This window comes from Calonectris borealis, chromosome 7 (assembly GCF_964195595.1).
Source record: "Calonectris borealis chromosome 7, bCalBor7.hap1.2, whole genome shotgun sequence".
NCBI classification, from domain to species: domain Eukaryota; kingdom Metazoa; phylum Chordata; class Aves; order Procellariiformes; family Procellariidae; genus Calonectris; species Calonectris borealis.
In genome coordinates, this window is record NC_134318.1 from 18,317,016 (window position 1) to 18,333,214 (window position 16,199).

The 16,199-nt window shown below is 34.5% G+C and overlaps 1 protein-coding gene across 13 annotated transcripts in view; it reads left to right on the forward strand.

Moving 5' to 3' along the window:
- KCNMA1 (potassium calcium-activated channel subfamily M alpha 1) overlaps positions 1-16,199 on the forward strand; it is a 526,570-nt gene that overhangs the window by 337,488 nt on the left and 172,883 nt on the right. For 8 of the 13 annotated variants that reach the window (XM_075154402.1, XM_075154386.1, XM_075154389.1 and 5 more), the window contains exons 6-9: positions 7,336-7,411; positions 11,553-11,628; positions 13,372-13,542; positions 15,179-15,270. In XM_075154402.1, coding sequence (XP_075010503.1) covers positions 7,336-7,411; positions 11,553-11,628; positions 13,372-13,542; positions 15,179-15,270 — 415 coding nt within the window. Of the gene's footprint in view, positions 1-7,335; positions 7,412-11,552; positions 11,629-13,371; positions 13,543-13,946; positions 14,166-15,178; positions 15,271-15,369; positions 15,672-16,199 lie in introns of those variants that run through there. The other 5 variants (XM_075154392.1, XM_075154395.1, XM_075154397.1 and 2 more) reach the window with 4 other exon arrangements.

Sequence of the window (16,199 nt, forward strand, 5' to 3'; positions counted from 1 at the left end):
ATTTTAGTCTACCACAACCCTTCTGGGGGCACGCGTACAGAAACTTATAAAAGTGCTAGAAGGCGTAAAAAATCTCTTGGAGAATTGTTCCAAAATGGATATCGTGTCAAAGCTGGACTTAATATCCCTGAAAAGGAAGAACAACACACTTTTCGAAACTCCTTGGTGTCTTGTTATAGGGTCGGCTCGTACTGGGGTAAGGTCCAACTCTAAACTTTTTGTTCTAGAACTGTAGTTTGTGATTCTGTCTCTGGTGCTAGTGTTACTCTTTTCTAAAAAGATATTATATTTAATTTTTCAACTTCAAAATAATGCTACAGGATTTCAGTTGCTTTATAGGAAAAATTCCTTCCCAAACTCACATGCTGTAATGTGCCTATATCTCCAATATTTCATCAAAGGGGTTCGGTATTCACCTAGAATCAAGTAATCCAGTCTTTATTGAAGGATGGAATGTAATAATCTGCAATGGTGGAGTTATTAAGAAATTATTTTTAAAATGGCTGTCATTATTTTAACAGGTATAAAAGTAAGTTAAAGAAATATGCAGCAGAGAGATTTATTAACAAGTCTTTGATACAGCATTGCTTGAAAGCAATTAGTATACAACCTATGTAGATTCTGAATTCGATGCATTTTTGCTGTTCTGGTTCATAGGGTATTGATTTTTTCATGCTGTGGGCTGTTTTCCCTGCTCATACGTTTGCGTAACAGAAGCAGGGAGAGGTATCAAAATATTTTGGCTGTGTTGCTTCCAAGAAATGGCAGATTCTTTCCCTCCCATGCTATTTCTTCTTGTCTTGCTCTTTGAGCTTTCATTTTCAAACCTATCTACAGGGAGTGGAATCTCAGGTTGCTCTGTGGCATTGTGTGAATGTGTTCAGATTAGGATTATTTTGCATCCTAAAAATTACCTCGCCATTATATGCATCTCAGAAAAGGTTCTGATTTCCTAAATACGGATTCTGGTTTTTTCAGTCTTCAGTAAACCATATGGTCTTAATCAAACATAGGGTGGAAGTAGCCATTGATAGGTTTGATGAAGATACCATTCTGATGAATGGGTGAATGGTTTGTCAGGAATAGAAATGGTATACAGAATCTCTGTGGGTTGGACCCTTATACCAATATTTTGGATATGCTATTTACTGAAAAAGCAAGATATGGCAATAAGAAAGGGATTATGTATCTCATTGATGAGAAATAATGTAATGCTTGATGGTGTTCAGGTAGATTGACTTCTCATGTTGAATGAAGAAATATCCCAATTCCTGTTTCTATTTTTAGAATCTTATTAAAGACAAATAAGTTTAGTTGTCGTGATTTCCTCCTCTTCCCCTTTATAGATTAAAAATTGTAAATTTCCTTTTTTGGAGGTTTGTAACTTATGGGTAATCCTGATTGCTGCTGTATATTAATCCAGTGGAAAGCGTCAGTTCAGCCAAGAGACTGCAAAACTGTCTGACAGACAGGAAAATACCATATTTCAGCACCTTTAAGACTGTAAAGTCAAATAAAGCTTAAAATAATGTAGTTTGTTTTGCTGTAAACTTTATAGAGAAAATAATTTTCTACTGTAATTGCATTGCTGCTGGCACATAATTTATTGGTCATTCATATATAAACATAAATTGGTCATGTTTATATCACTATTCTGGTCTAAAGCATCCATTTTACTGGGTCCCTAGTAAAGAGTCAGAAAGCTATAGCTAGAGAGTATTTGCACCTCACCTCACAGAACTGAACAAGTATGTAGTGAAATGAATAAAAATACTCCTGTTGTATTCTACATCTAGCCCAATATTTCAACAAGACATATTATTTCCTGTTGCATAGATCATTGGTTTCTGTAATATTTAAAATTTATTTAAGTTTTTTTGGGTGGTATTTGGCCTCTCTTAGTGACCTTTCAAAATTGGCCTGAAAGATGTGGATGTGTCCATTTTTCGTATCTAAATTCAGTGTATAGAATTTCAGGAGGTAGGCATTTGATCTCTGGGAGTCAGGTGTGGTTGTTGGGGGTTTTTTTGTTGTTGGTTTTTTTTTTTTTTTCATAGATTCCAAGTTGAACACTCAGAATCTGAAATAAAATTGCAGCACACATGTTATCTAGGAAATCACCTAGTAAAAATAATAGAACATATTACACACATATTTTACATTTTCAGGACTTTTGAAAATGGTCCGTTAGCTGTACAGGCCACACAGGTAGCTAAACAAATATTTTCAGAGTAATAAAACAATCCCGTGGTATACTTGGAGGTTCATTTGAATCGTCATACCTACAACTCAAATTATTGTACTAGAAGCAGAAACTTTTGACTAAAATTCTTTGTCTCATATTATTAAATCAGGTTTGATAATCCTAAAAGTTTTTTCTGGTCTAGAAATCCATGACACTCTTAGCTTTATCCTGGGCATTGCAGCTCAGAGAAACTCCAGCTCAGACATGTACTTTAGTCATCCATTTAGAAGCAGAAGACTGACAAACTGAAGAGGCCCTTCATTTTTTCAGTATATTTTTCCATGATTAGAGAGATCTAGGTAAATTAAATCTTTTTATACTTATTTTTTGTATAAATTGTAGTATAGAAGATTACATCCTATTCCAGTTAAATGCTATAAGAAAATTCCAATATAAAACCTCTTGCCAAGAAAAAGGTGAGTGACATGATGGAGATAAAACAGCAAGTACTTCCTGAGCATTCTATTCAGCAGTTTGCTCAATTAACTTTAGCACACAGGATCCTATTAAATGTGCAAAATTAGAATAGACTTTACTGTAATACATAAGAAACTTACCGTTTCTCAACTATTGATTATATCATTTAAATGTAAAACAGTTTTTTGTTATTTCATGTTAAAAGAAATTCTTCTTCCCCACATGTATAAAATACATTCCCTAATATTGTGAAGGAAAGAGAGATGTACACATTTGTCTAAGTAGCTGAGACAGATTTTGGAAAATGGGAATTTCTGTTAGTGCTCCTATTATAGAATTTTGCTTACTATTCTTGATGCATAAACAAACATCCAAAATTTCTATTCTTGGTGAGTCAGTGGGCCTAAAAGAGATAACATTTTCTTAGTTGTGAGTCAAATTTGATTTGAAAACAGTGAGAGAGCATAGCACGGGGCATTGAGTTACTGGTTACATGTGATTAGTTTTCAGACAGGCTGTTTTTTACAGATGCTTTGTCAATAATTACTCTTGAGTTAGACCCATCAAAATCTTTTCTATTTAACTTGTTTTAACTTTGATCTTGTGTGGATTCATAGTGAGCTACCTACTGAATAATTTAGGCTATTTTTAGTTTGACAGCAGTCTCATTGCAACAAGGTTATTGCTGTGAGGATTACTGTGTCACCAGTTTATGGATGCATGTATGATTGCAAGCACACTTTCGCATGTCATTAATACCAGCACCAGAATGAAGTGCTGTGTGGACTTTTCCTCTGGGAATTATTCAGTTGATTCATCGCCTTGCTAAGTTCAAGGTGATAAAAATAATCATACATTTAGGGGCAAACTCATTTCATCTGAGTTTTATGCTTACAGTTTATTCTCAGCAGCAGCTTTTTGTAGTCTATTTGAAGAATAAGGCTGAAACCTCTGAATTAGCTGCAGTCTTTCAAAATGAGCATAATTTACTAGAACGGCAAGCAGTCAATGCTATTAAATGTTTTAGAGTGCCAAACAGATTCATTCAAAAACAGCACCTCTTATCCCTTTCACAGTCAAGTTTTAGAAATAACTATTCAAGAATGGGAATTCCCCTTCTTCCTTGTTTCAGTTCAGCTAGTATTAGTGGATGTTGTCAATAGACCACACACAGTCTTCACATGGTATAAGCTACTGGGGAGGTGTGCACACTGGTGCATTGTACAGTGTAAACTACGTAGAGTTGTTTTTGCTGACTGACTCTTTGTGTTAATAGTTTTATGGGGAGTAAACACTGCAGGCATGGTGGGTTTCACTTGCAAACACTAAACTAACCAATGCTTGTACGCTCAGTCCCTGAGAGCAAGGTACTGTGAATACATGGAAACAAGATTACTTAAACCTACCAGCTGCAGCCCTACCGTTGTCCAGTCCTTTTATGTGTTTTGTTCAGAGTTCTTTTGTGTTTTCAGAGGGTTTTTTTACACTGTTCTGGAATACCCACCTCTTATGAATATTCCTTATTTTCTTACTTTAAACAGGCTTCTTCCCTGCTCAACTATAAGCCTTTCAGCCCTATTTGCAAACTGTCTGCCCTTCTCACCATGGTTTATACTAAGAATGCTACTCCCAGTCTCTGCTTGTTTCCTCTTGAGCCAGGTTTTCCTTGACTCTGACATCAGTCAATGTCAAATGGATTTTAAAGCCCTCAGTTGGCTAGATTTTCTGCTGAAGGGGATTATAAAACTCAGAAGTGAACCAGTAGATTCATTACTAAATCCAGTACCCTAACACTTTATCCCACTGAGGCAGACTGCACTCCTTGTTCAGCACCTGAACAGGAGCAGTGACTGTCAGGGCAAACAAGTGTGTTTTCCTGCAATGTTCATTCTGCTGATGAAATTTATATGAGTTGATGTCTCTACATAGCTGGAAAGAATATTATATTCCAATTAGATTTTCATAAAAAAGACCTTTAGAGGTCCTTTGAAGCAAAACCGAAAATATAATTTTAATGGACATTGAAAATACTTGAAATACATAATTTTTATAGGCTTCAAAGGTGTATTGTCATGAAGGGTTTTCCTAATCTCTATTTCCTATATATATTGATCTACCAGAGGACTTTTTTGACTAATATAGAAAGTATTTTGTAGTAAATACAAAAATACAGTATTTCTAACATGACTGATGTTTCTACAAAAGCTAATTAAATATAAACACCTTTTCTATAAAATACGAGGAGGTAACATCATACAGGATCATGGTAGTTTGTCTATGAAGTTTTCAATATCTCATCTAGAGAATCTGCCTTTTCTTAGTGCCTTTTAATAAGGCTTATGCCTTGTTATGTCCTGATACTATGAACATAGGAAGAGATTCTTATTAAATATCACTTTCTTGCTAGGACGGTGGAAGTTGCAGATTATTTGCAAGACAGAAAGTACAGAAAATCATATAAAACGGCATGTGTATAGGAACCTAATAACAAAACTATTTGGGCCTTGAAAAGGGTAGAACAGTGGAAAGAATTCATTTGCCATCATGATAAGGAAAACTATTATTTTAATTTATTTCTGTTCTTCATATTTGAAGAACACTAATACACTGAGGTTTCTGAAGATCAAAATTTGATCCTTTCTGTGTAATAATTCCTTTAGATATAAAACACAGCCCCAAAAGTAATGTCCTAGAAAAGATACAGAGCTTACAAGGTGATGGTAACCTTTCAAAATTACAAGCCAGTTCCATCTGTAGTTCAAGTAAAGTGTTCAAACAAACTCCACTATTTTCTCTTTCAAAATTCTATTCTCTGAAGGAAATTCTTTAAAATAGTGTAGGCTATAGCAAATGCAGAACTTCATCCATAATGATTTTCTTCTTCCACAAAAAATGCATTGATGACAGTTTTTTTGTTCTATCATTTGAGTCTCAGCAACTAAAATATGTCTTAAGCATTGTAAGAGTTTGGAGATAGAGGTTTTATTGCTAACTTTGATGTTTCTCAGGCTTCTTTTTGAAACATTGCAATGGGTAACTTCAGATGCAATGCAAAACATTTGGAAGGGAGGATTTTTCTCCCACCAGCCATTTTTCAAAAATCCAGCCACATCTCTTTGGACAGAAGTATCAACTGTGGGAACTACTGCAAGTGGAGCAGAGGGAAGTGTCTCTCACAGTTTCAGCACTATGATCCAAAATGATCATCCTCTAATTGCAAATGGATCTGAAATTTATAATTATTAAGCATCATTTTTTTGCTTTTCATCTAGATCCCCAAATCCAGTTTTCAAGTTGTGATTAATCTTCAGAGTTCCCCACAGTCAGTAATTAAAAAGAAACCTTATATCCATGTCATCCACAGACAGGAGTGATTTTCTACTTTGTTAAGGCTTAACACTCTACTTTGTTATGAGCCTTAAAAAGGCTACTCAATAAGGCTCCTTATGAGCCTTAAAAAGAGTAAAAATTTTAGTTTAACAACTTTCCAAGAATACTGCAGAAATAAACACATATCACCACATGCATCTTTGCTCTTGAGGGGAACTTCTTGGCTCCACTGAGATGATGAAGGTTGTGACCAGGTTTATATGTTTGCCAGGACCAGTCTTTCCTTAAGTTTCTAGAAACAAAAAGTGATATACAGCACTGGAAGTGGGTAAAATGTGAATAAAGAGGAAGCATGAGAAGAAGCTGCCCTGGACCTAACTGTAACAGTTGCAATACCATGTTACGCAACTTTTATGTAACTCTTGGCTGTACTGTCTAATAAAAATTATCCTCAAAGCCTTATTTTAATTTTATAAGCTGTGTATGTGTATAATACACAATGTACTTTTATTCATATGCCAAAGATCTGCAGCCAAATTATTTACTATCAGCGTAAGTCTCTTTTATAATTTAAGTCCTTAATCTTCCATAGTATTTTCTTTTGCGCACACACTCTCTGTGTGTGTCTCGCTGGCTTTGCAGTTGTCTGGGAATTGCTATTCATGCAACCTGATTTCAACATAAAAATGCTATTTCTTTGTAAAAATAGTTACTTCTTTAATAGTTATAGTCCAATGGAAAGAGTTATAGTGGATTTGTCAGTTTTAAGAGAGAATGTGTCATTCCTCTGTTCTCCTGCTTGAGTTTTTGGAAATTAGGGTGGAGATAGGGAGCATTATTACAATAAAAGATTTTACGTCATTAAGATTTACCAATTTAATCAGGCATATACTCAGTCTGCTTTATCCAGGTTATCAGATCTCTTTCCCATAATCTCTTACTTTTCACTAAGCGATGTGGGAGCTTGGAGGACTGAGGAGTTTCAGATCTGTGTGTGTCTTTGACAACCTGGAAGAGAAGGACATGTGCACTAGAACTACCAACAGAACCTCAGTGAGGTTTTTTCCCCTTAGCTTTCAGCCTGTATGTCTCCTCCCATGGCTTCCTACATAAACTAAGGCTTCCTCGTAGGATACGTCAGTTATTAAGGCAATAAGATTAAAACAATTTGAAAAAGACCTGGTAAGGATTTTGGAACTGTTAAATATGGAAGAACATTTCAAAGGTATTTGATGTTTTGCATGCTATCTATGTTGATTTCATTGATCACTGTTATTGTGAGTGAAATGTTGTTATAATTTGAATTATTCTTTACTAGAGCCTTTTTTTTTTCTCTGCTGCAGGTTTAAGATTTTTAAGAGCCCTTAGATTGATACAGTTTTCAGAAATTTTACAGTTTCTGAATATCCTTAAAACAAGGTAAGACCTTTTCTTACATACTGAGTTAGTTGCATTGGTGACAGAACATAAATGGCTTATGTTTGTGGTCCTAGTAATATATGATTCTCTTTTCTGGAAAAAAAACACTTGTTATCTGTTCTTTAAACATTTTTCTGCTGATGAATGATTTATCAGTGTCAGCATCTTTTGCCATGTGATCAGTAGAAGATTTTACTTGATGTGTTGTTACATTTGAAATATCTCAGCAAGACTGAGTGCTGAGTGATAAATTAAAAGCAGAATGAATTACAGAGCTCTGCACTGATTCAGTATTGCTTCTTTCCACATAATCAGTCCATATTCTGCTGCCTTGGAAAAACAGAAATCACAATTCATTGAACAGAATACAGCTAAGAAGTTTCTCTATTCTGAGAAATAATCATTGCGGCTCTATCTCAGTGTTTTTGAACTGAGCATCCTTCTTCATATCAAAAACATTAAAAATTAATTTGACACTCAGCTATCTTTATATTGTGTTCATTGTCATCAGCATTTCTTTCAAAGAATATTTAAAATATTCCAAGTAACCTTCTGGCTTTCACTGATTCTTCAGGCTATTAATACATGAAAGTTGTGCAGAAGCAGCACAACTTTGAACAAAAGATCACTTTGAAGGGAAAAAAAAAAAAAGGAACCTTCCCATGCCTTGCAGTTGAAGATACATTTCCTTTCATCATTCCCTAAAATGCCCCAGCAGAAGTATTGAATCCAGCTTCCAATAATTACTGTAAACTCAGTTCCATTCTGAAATCCTGTGCTCTCTCCACCAGTTGATGATGCATGTCTGAAGGCTTTATATGCAAGTAACTCCATTTACTTGCTATGTTAATTAGTGGTGATGGGGAAATAGATCCTTGAGATTTGTACACACTCATGGTAAACAGCTGTTTCTTCAACCCTTACCCTTGAAACTATTCTCTTTGCTGTAAAACTCTCACACTATCTGTCTTTCGCTGTATGACTGTAAGGAATCCAGTTTTTGTCAAATAAAGAAATCCAAGAATGTGCAGTGAAGATGTAGTCCAGTAGCTTAGAATGCTGCCAGCATAGTAAAGAAGAGTAATTTGTGCAGGAGCTCAGAATATCCAATGAGTTTGCATTTAACACACAGAACAACCTCACCAAAAGAAATGGCAGTCAATGGAAACACCCATAAACTCAAAGGATTTTGGATAAAGGCTAAAAGCCCCTTCAGGACTGGTGGATTTGTAAACTTCCAGATCCATAAATGAAGGGATACTGCATTAATCGCATTCCGTGTATTTAGAGCTGGCTTATTCAAGATTGACCTGTTCATTTAAATAGCATTTCTCTGGTGCAAAATTTACTCTTAGGTTAGATATCATCATCTCTGTGATAATTAATATTATCTGTAAAGCCAAAATGTTGATTATTAGAAAGCCTGTAAAGCAGAGCTTCCTTATATGACTGTTTTCGACTAGAAGCGTTTCAGTGTGCTTGACATTAATAACAAGTAACTACTGACAAGATGAGAAACTGTTAGGGTATAAAGGGCACTGCTGTGTTTTTAATATTTGGTGCAATTAGAGAAGAAATTCTGTCCTCCTTTTCCTCTTTCCTCCAGTAAAGAAAAAGGTTTATTCTAACCTATAAATTAAAATTACTCCTGGAATTAGTGATGGAGATATGAGGATTAAAGGAGCATATATTGTTTACAGAATGGGCAGAAGGGGCCATTCAACACTGAAATCCAAAGGAAGAAGCTAAACAATGCAAAAATAGAGGCAGTGAGAAGACTAGCAAAATAGTGTGGGAGTGTTAGATAATTATTAGAATATCAGAAAAATTATTAATTATATTTAAAAAGAACTAGTAAGGCAAAGCAAAATTTTACTGCGGCATATTAAAAGACTGTACTCTGCCAAGGATCTATTTGTTTCCCTAATTTGAAATTAAATGTATTTTACTCAATATTTTTGTTCCCAAGTCTTATGAAATAGAATGAATTGTGTGGTGTTCGGTTGAAAATTTCTCTCTTTCACTTCACTGTTTTCTAATATTTTTCCACAAAACTACAAGGGCTTAGGCAGGGCTCGCTCTGAGGGATTTTGCACAGATGTTGAGAAGAGCTTAAAGAGCAGGAAAATGTTTGTGACTAATCCTTCATCTATATTTAGACTCTGGCAGAAACACAAGAGTATTTCATAGAGGAGAGATAAGGTACAATGTTTAATAAATCTACAAAAAAAAAAAATGTACCAAACAAGTCATGTAAATAGTTATTTGTAATGACTGCTGTCATTTACTTGTATTACAGTAATATGTGGAGACCAACTGACACATTATTGTATCGGGAGCCACTCCTGTTCTAAGTTCAGGCAAAGGGTGATATTTAGCCATTCATAATGGAGCTTTGCATCAGCATAATTTCTATCATTTTGTTTAATCTAGGAACCTGTTGTTTAGGGTCCTGTGCTATCACTGAATTTTATCACCAGCAAAATATGAACATTAATCAACCATACCTTAAGAAATAGAGAAATAGGGAATATGTGTTGATGCAGGTGAACACTAATTAATTGCAAAACTGCTGGTATATTATCTTATTTTTGAGTATTTTTGTATTTCTTTCCTAGTACCCACAGTTGCCCACTTCACTAACTGTAACTCTTAAAAATATTTTTAATGGAGCTGGTCTGATTAATTTTCCATGTTCATTTCTCAACTTTGTTTAGAAAATAATGTATTCTTATTGTCCTTAGGGTAGTTATAAACAGAAATATTAGTTAATTCTACTGCAAAACTACTACTACTAACACTGATAGTGAATTTTTCACAATTTTTATTCTTTTGGAATATATTGCTTTAGGAATAATAGTGATTTCTCTGAGGCATTATTCTTTCTTAGAAATGTTTTCAAAAACAAAGGAGAGCTATTTCCAATACAGTTCCATGAATGGGTAAGCTTATTTAGACATAGTAATACACAGACTTCAGTTCCTTGTGTATTTGTTGAATATCCTTCTTAGCTTTTGAAATCATAGTGATTTTTGTAAGATGAGAGGGAGTGAGCTTTACTTATATTTCTTCCACAAACTTTTAAGTATGGTATTTTCCTGCTGAACTGAGCGAGGTCCTTGCTTCAAAATCACTTCTTGCTACAATAGGAAACATACTACTCAGTGGGACTAAAAAGAGTTTGCAGAGTTTGACTGGTAGGTCTCTCTCTCTCACTCTCTCTTCCCCCCTCCCTCCCCCCGCAATGTGAATGTGAAGTATGAAACACTCTAGCTCCGTATGAATTTCCACAAAGAAGTCGATAGGAGTTCATGCAAGCAGAATAATATGAAAATTATTTAGGACTTTACACAGGAAGTGTAAAATACCTAAGTTCTTTAATTTGGGAATCATAATTTTTTCACAAAAGCAGCATGACATTTACAGATTGGCTGCAATAGTTCACTAATTGTTTGCTATAACTGTAGGGAAATAGTCTTGCCCTGTGGTCATGTATGCAAGTGTTAACATGTGGTGAATATGCAACAAAAGCATCCTCTTGCTGTTAGTTTTTAAAGTGGCCACAGGTCTGGGGTCAAAAGCACAATGGATATAGAAGCAGCATACAAGCTAACCAAAAATGAAATAAAAAATTATCAGTCAATTGTACATATAAATGCAGTGTTCAGCCGCTAATGTTAATTGGCATTGCTCAGTTTAATTCATTGGACCTGCATGGATGTATTCCAGGTAGCAGAATATTTACATGTAAATAATTGCTGAGATATATAGAAATGAAAAATGAGAAGGTGAGTGTACTGAGAGGCAACCAAATTATTTGTGAAAAAGCACTATTTATTTCTATTTGTTTGATTATGAGTACAGATGTAGCTAAGGTTTCCATTTGTCTTTCAGCTCTCAAATGCGTTGGAATTTTTTTTTAAGCTATCTAAATTATGCAAATGTGAACTCTGCAAAAACAAAATCATACATTTTTTGCATAGGCTTTTGATTAATTGTTTTAGGCAGACTGCATCTCTTCAGAAATCATCATCAGACTCTTTCAGTCTAACGTATGCAGTTGTGTACAGGTACATATTAAAAATGTGTGATAAATTCCAGTCTAAGTTCCTATTTGTTGTTGGGTTTTGTTTATTTTCAGTAATTCCATCAAGCTAGTGAATCTGTGCTCTATATTTATCAGCACGTGGCTGACAGCAGCTGGGTTCATACATTTGGTAAGTATATTTGAACATACTTCATTGACTTTTTCTCATGGATCATCTGTTCTCTGAGCTACTTTATTACCTGAAATTGCCTTGCTCTGGATAATCCCTTAACACATCTATAGAGTACAATAAAAAAAGACATCACAACTTCCCGAATTTTAGGCTTTTACTCAAAACTAATTCTGGATAGTAAGTAATATATCATTAACTTCAGCAATAAAATATGAGACTTGAACGGATGCAACTTCTTGAATGATTACAATTTACCAGTAGGTGGCAATGTTTCCTAAATAACTATCCGGAGTGCTTCCTGGAAGGGGTTGGCAGAGCTGAAATAATACTGAGGTCCTGGGAAATCAATGGCTGTGCCAGAAGAAAGCAGTTCTGTATTTCCACAGGAAGTAATGGGATTGCTAGCATTCCGGGGAGCTTATTTCCTTCTCTTTTGTTTTTAAATTTCAGATTTTTTGGTGTAGCTTTCACTCACTGGTAACATAGATTTTTGTAATAGACTTTTATTCCACACTTAACAATACCTGGAAAATGTAAGATAGATAGTATAGAAGTACATATGAGTTCATAAATGTGAATATGCATATATATGATAGGTATATGTCAATTGTGTATTTTAAACATTTTAAACTAATAGCTTTTACTGATTTGTTTGGTAATTAAATATGGTTAAGTGTTTGTCCGTTAAGTACATTTTATGATCAACTTAGAATCAGGAAAATTTCTAGGTGCTAGTAGTAATAAATTATTCAGGAATGGTTTGGGACTTATATTATAATGTAATGATATTGATGTTAGTCCAGAGCAATTTAATTGGCTTCTCTTGAATTACCTTGAGCTTCATCCAGCTATATAAGATTAAATGCAGAATGTTTATCTTCTTGTGACACCAGATAGTAATTTAATTTTCACTCTTATAAAGGTGCACCTAAATTTTGCATGTTTTCATTTGTGATATACTTCTCATTCACGGATGACCACATTTTTACACTCCTCTGGGCAAATATAGCATTTTTATCATAGAAACATTAGCTTTTTCTATTTTTGAACCAAAAAAAAAAAAAAAGCAAGCTTTTTAAAATTAAAATCACATCAGGAGGGAGGAAATGCTATTTTCTAGGGCTTGGGTTTTGTGTGTGGTTTTTTTTTTTTTTTTTTTTTTCCTTTGCTTTTCAGCATGAGTTTCTCTATTCTACTGTAGGAATCCTCAAACTTCCAACTTTTTACTGTGGAACAAATTTTAGAGGGCTTGCTCCTTTCCCACTGATAAATTTATAACTTTATCACATAGAGTAGCTGGCTTCTTGGAAAAGTAATAGTGTATCACTAAACTTAACATGTCATGAATGCCTTTAATAGCTACATAATGTTTTAAAGCAAACATTAAGTATAATTGCATTACAAGTAAGATTCATTCTGAAAAAGTTCTGAACAAATTGCTATAAAATGAACTTAACTTAGCTGCATTAGTAAGTTATATTATTTAGCGGTGAATGGAAAAGATACTTTCCATAAAAAGTATGAGTGGCAAGGCTATGCATATTGGCAAAAGAACTGTAATGCTATAATTAGGACTGGGTTAGGTTCTGTATTTGTTCAAAATAAATCACAGGAAAGGATCCAGAGTTTATATTATATGCTAAATTATATATATACACACACGTGTGCACACATATATCAGTACAGTTAATTTGTGGTACAACGCTATTAATCCAAGATGTGTTTTCTTGTACATTTTAGGTGGAGAACTCAGGGGATCCATGGGAAAATTTCCAAAATAATCAACCGCTAACGTATTGGGAATGTGTTTATTTACTGATGGTTACAATGTCCACTGTTGGCTATGGAGATGTTTATGCAAAAACAACCCTTGGTCGCCTTTTCATGGTCTTCTTCATCCTTGGGGGATTGGTAAAAACTCATTATTATTGTTATTATTGTTATTATTATTATTCCAGCTACCTTAATACTTGATTCTATATATCTCAATGCTGTGATTAAAGAAATAATAATATCTAGTTTAGTGAATTAAAATTAATTATAAAACTTTTAAATATGTTTAATGCACCTCATTTTTTTTTTATAGATAAATATTTTGGCAGTTCAATTTAGTAGAGTCAGAATTTTTCTAATCCATTTAAATAAGTAATGCATGTTTTTATATGAAGTGCCTTAATATTTCAACTTATAATGTTATTTGTAGTCCTTTACTTTTTAGTGACTGACTATAGTGCATTTTTTTGAGGCTGCTATTGATACTTAAAGGCACTTTGCGGTTTCAGAAGTCCTACCCACCCTTCTGTGTTCCTTCCCAGAATTCCAACAAACACTGTGGCTTTGGACTGCCTTAAAGAGCAGCTTGCCTGATCCAGATGATGGCAAACCACATTCTCGTTAATTTCAAACATCCTTTCATGTCATGTAGCACAATTTTAACTCACAATTTATCACACGGCCATAACCAGTATCCTTTTATATTGGCAAATTCTCGTGTTCTTTGTCCTGTGTGTACATAGCACCAAAGTTACTAATTGTCCTATGTCAACTTTTCTATTACTTATCAGTGTTAGTAATATTATCGGACCTGTTGCAATGTTATTCTCTAGAACAGCAAGGTTTATTTTAATATTTACACTGTGCAAGGTAAGTGCTTTATGGATGACTCATAAAATATATTGTGCACATAAATACATACGTATATTGTTACTTTATTCTCATATATAGATTTCACATATACATACATCTTACAGAGGTGATATGTATATAACTAATGTTATGAATGCCATATATGAAACACATACAGATACATATATGCATTCCGATCTATGTTTATTGACATACGAAGACAAAGACCATGTCAACTGGCAGTAGCTCTTCGAAGTATCCAGCCACAAGGAAGATGTTTGTTGGACAAAACATGGCAGAATAATTTTTATTTTCTCCTCAAAACCTTTTTTCTATCACATGTCATTACAATCCTTTTAAAAACATAAACTTTTGGAAAAGGTTTTTTTTGGGGGCAGGGGGGTGACATTTTTGTTTCTTGACAGGGGCAATAACCCCTGAGTCCATCTTGGTTTTATCTTCTTTTGAATCCTAATCATGGGGGAAGAAAGTCTGTCTTTTAAAATAGAAATGTAACAGTAATGATAATACTTAGTTTTGTTTTTTGCAGTGGAGCTTGGATAGGTTTTTTTTCCTCTTCCTTCTTCAGGAAGAATTAGATATAACTGCATTTCATGATTAGATACCAATTTGAATTAATTTTGTTTTTGTTTTGTTTTGTGTGCCTATTTTTCCTCTTTTGACCATTTTCTTAATTTATAAAGTGTACACCTTCTCCAACACCAACTTTTACATTGAGCCCTCTTGTTTTATTTGATAAGAACTTTTACATTTTTTAAATCTTCTTTTTAAACAACTTCATAGATCTAATTCTTTTGCATTTTCAGATCTTAAAGATATATATCTTCTGAAAATATTCATCATCCCCCTTTCCTTGGCCTCTCTTTTTAGTCTTTTCTTCTGTCTCCTATCTTCTTCTTAGGCCATGTTTGCCAGCTACGTCCCTGAAATCATAGAGTTAATAGGAAACCGCAAGAAATATGGTGGTTCCTATAGTGCGGTTAGTGGAAGAAAGTAAGTATCCCAAGAGGCTCTGCTGCCTCTGCTGCAGTAGAACACTCTCTGCATGCCATTTTCTTTTTTTTTTTTTGTGTTTTTGTTTCATGCATGTAGGCAATGTTTGCTCGCTACGTGCCAGAAATTGCTGCTCTCATCCTTAATCGGAAGAAATACGGCGGGACTTTTAACTCAACCCGAGGCAGAAAGTAAGTCAAAAAAGACCAGGTGTGGTTGTGTGACTTCAAAGAGCCCCTGAAGGTGGTAATAGCTGACTCATGGCTTATAAGGCTGCACGCCTTGATATCAGATGTTACCACTGGAGAGTTGTCACACTATAATTAGAGACCTGGGCTATGCTATGGTACAAGTCACAACATTTTGTCCCTACTTCAAGAGAACCTGGATACCACTAAGACTACAGTGACATATCTTATAAAAAATGCTGCTATTGCATATGCAGTTAGCTTCTGGAACAAGATTGTCTTGTCACTTCACAGTTTTGGGCGTCAGATTATCATGTGGTCATCTCTTAACTAAGTGACAATGAAAATTCACATGATTTTCCAACAAGTCAGTTCTTTAGAAAACTTGGGCTTACTGGAGTGCAAAATATGAGATTTATGTTGATTGGGTTATTCCATTAGACTGACTATGTCAGAAGTCTGATAGTGCTGTTTCTCATTGTTCAAACAGCAGATTCAGATCTCATGCAGCTCCTATTGACTTCATATGAATATTGCAAACACTCGTGATTTTAGGATCTATGACCAGGGATTTTAAAGTGATTCTCTTCCACACACCATATAAAACTTATCCTAAGAGCAAGTAGTAGCCTTAGTATCAATATAGCATGGGAAAAAAACCAAACCTGTAAAAAATACTATTTTTACCTGGTAGCAGAAATTAAATTTTATTGGATCACATTAGCTCATTACATTTCGATT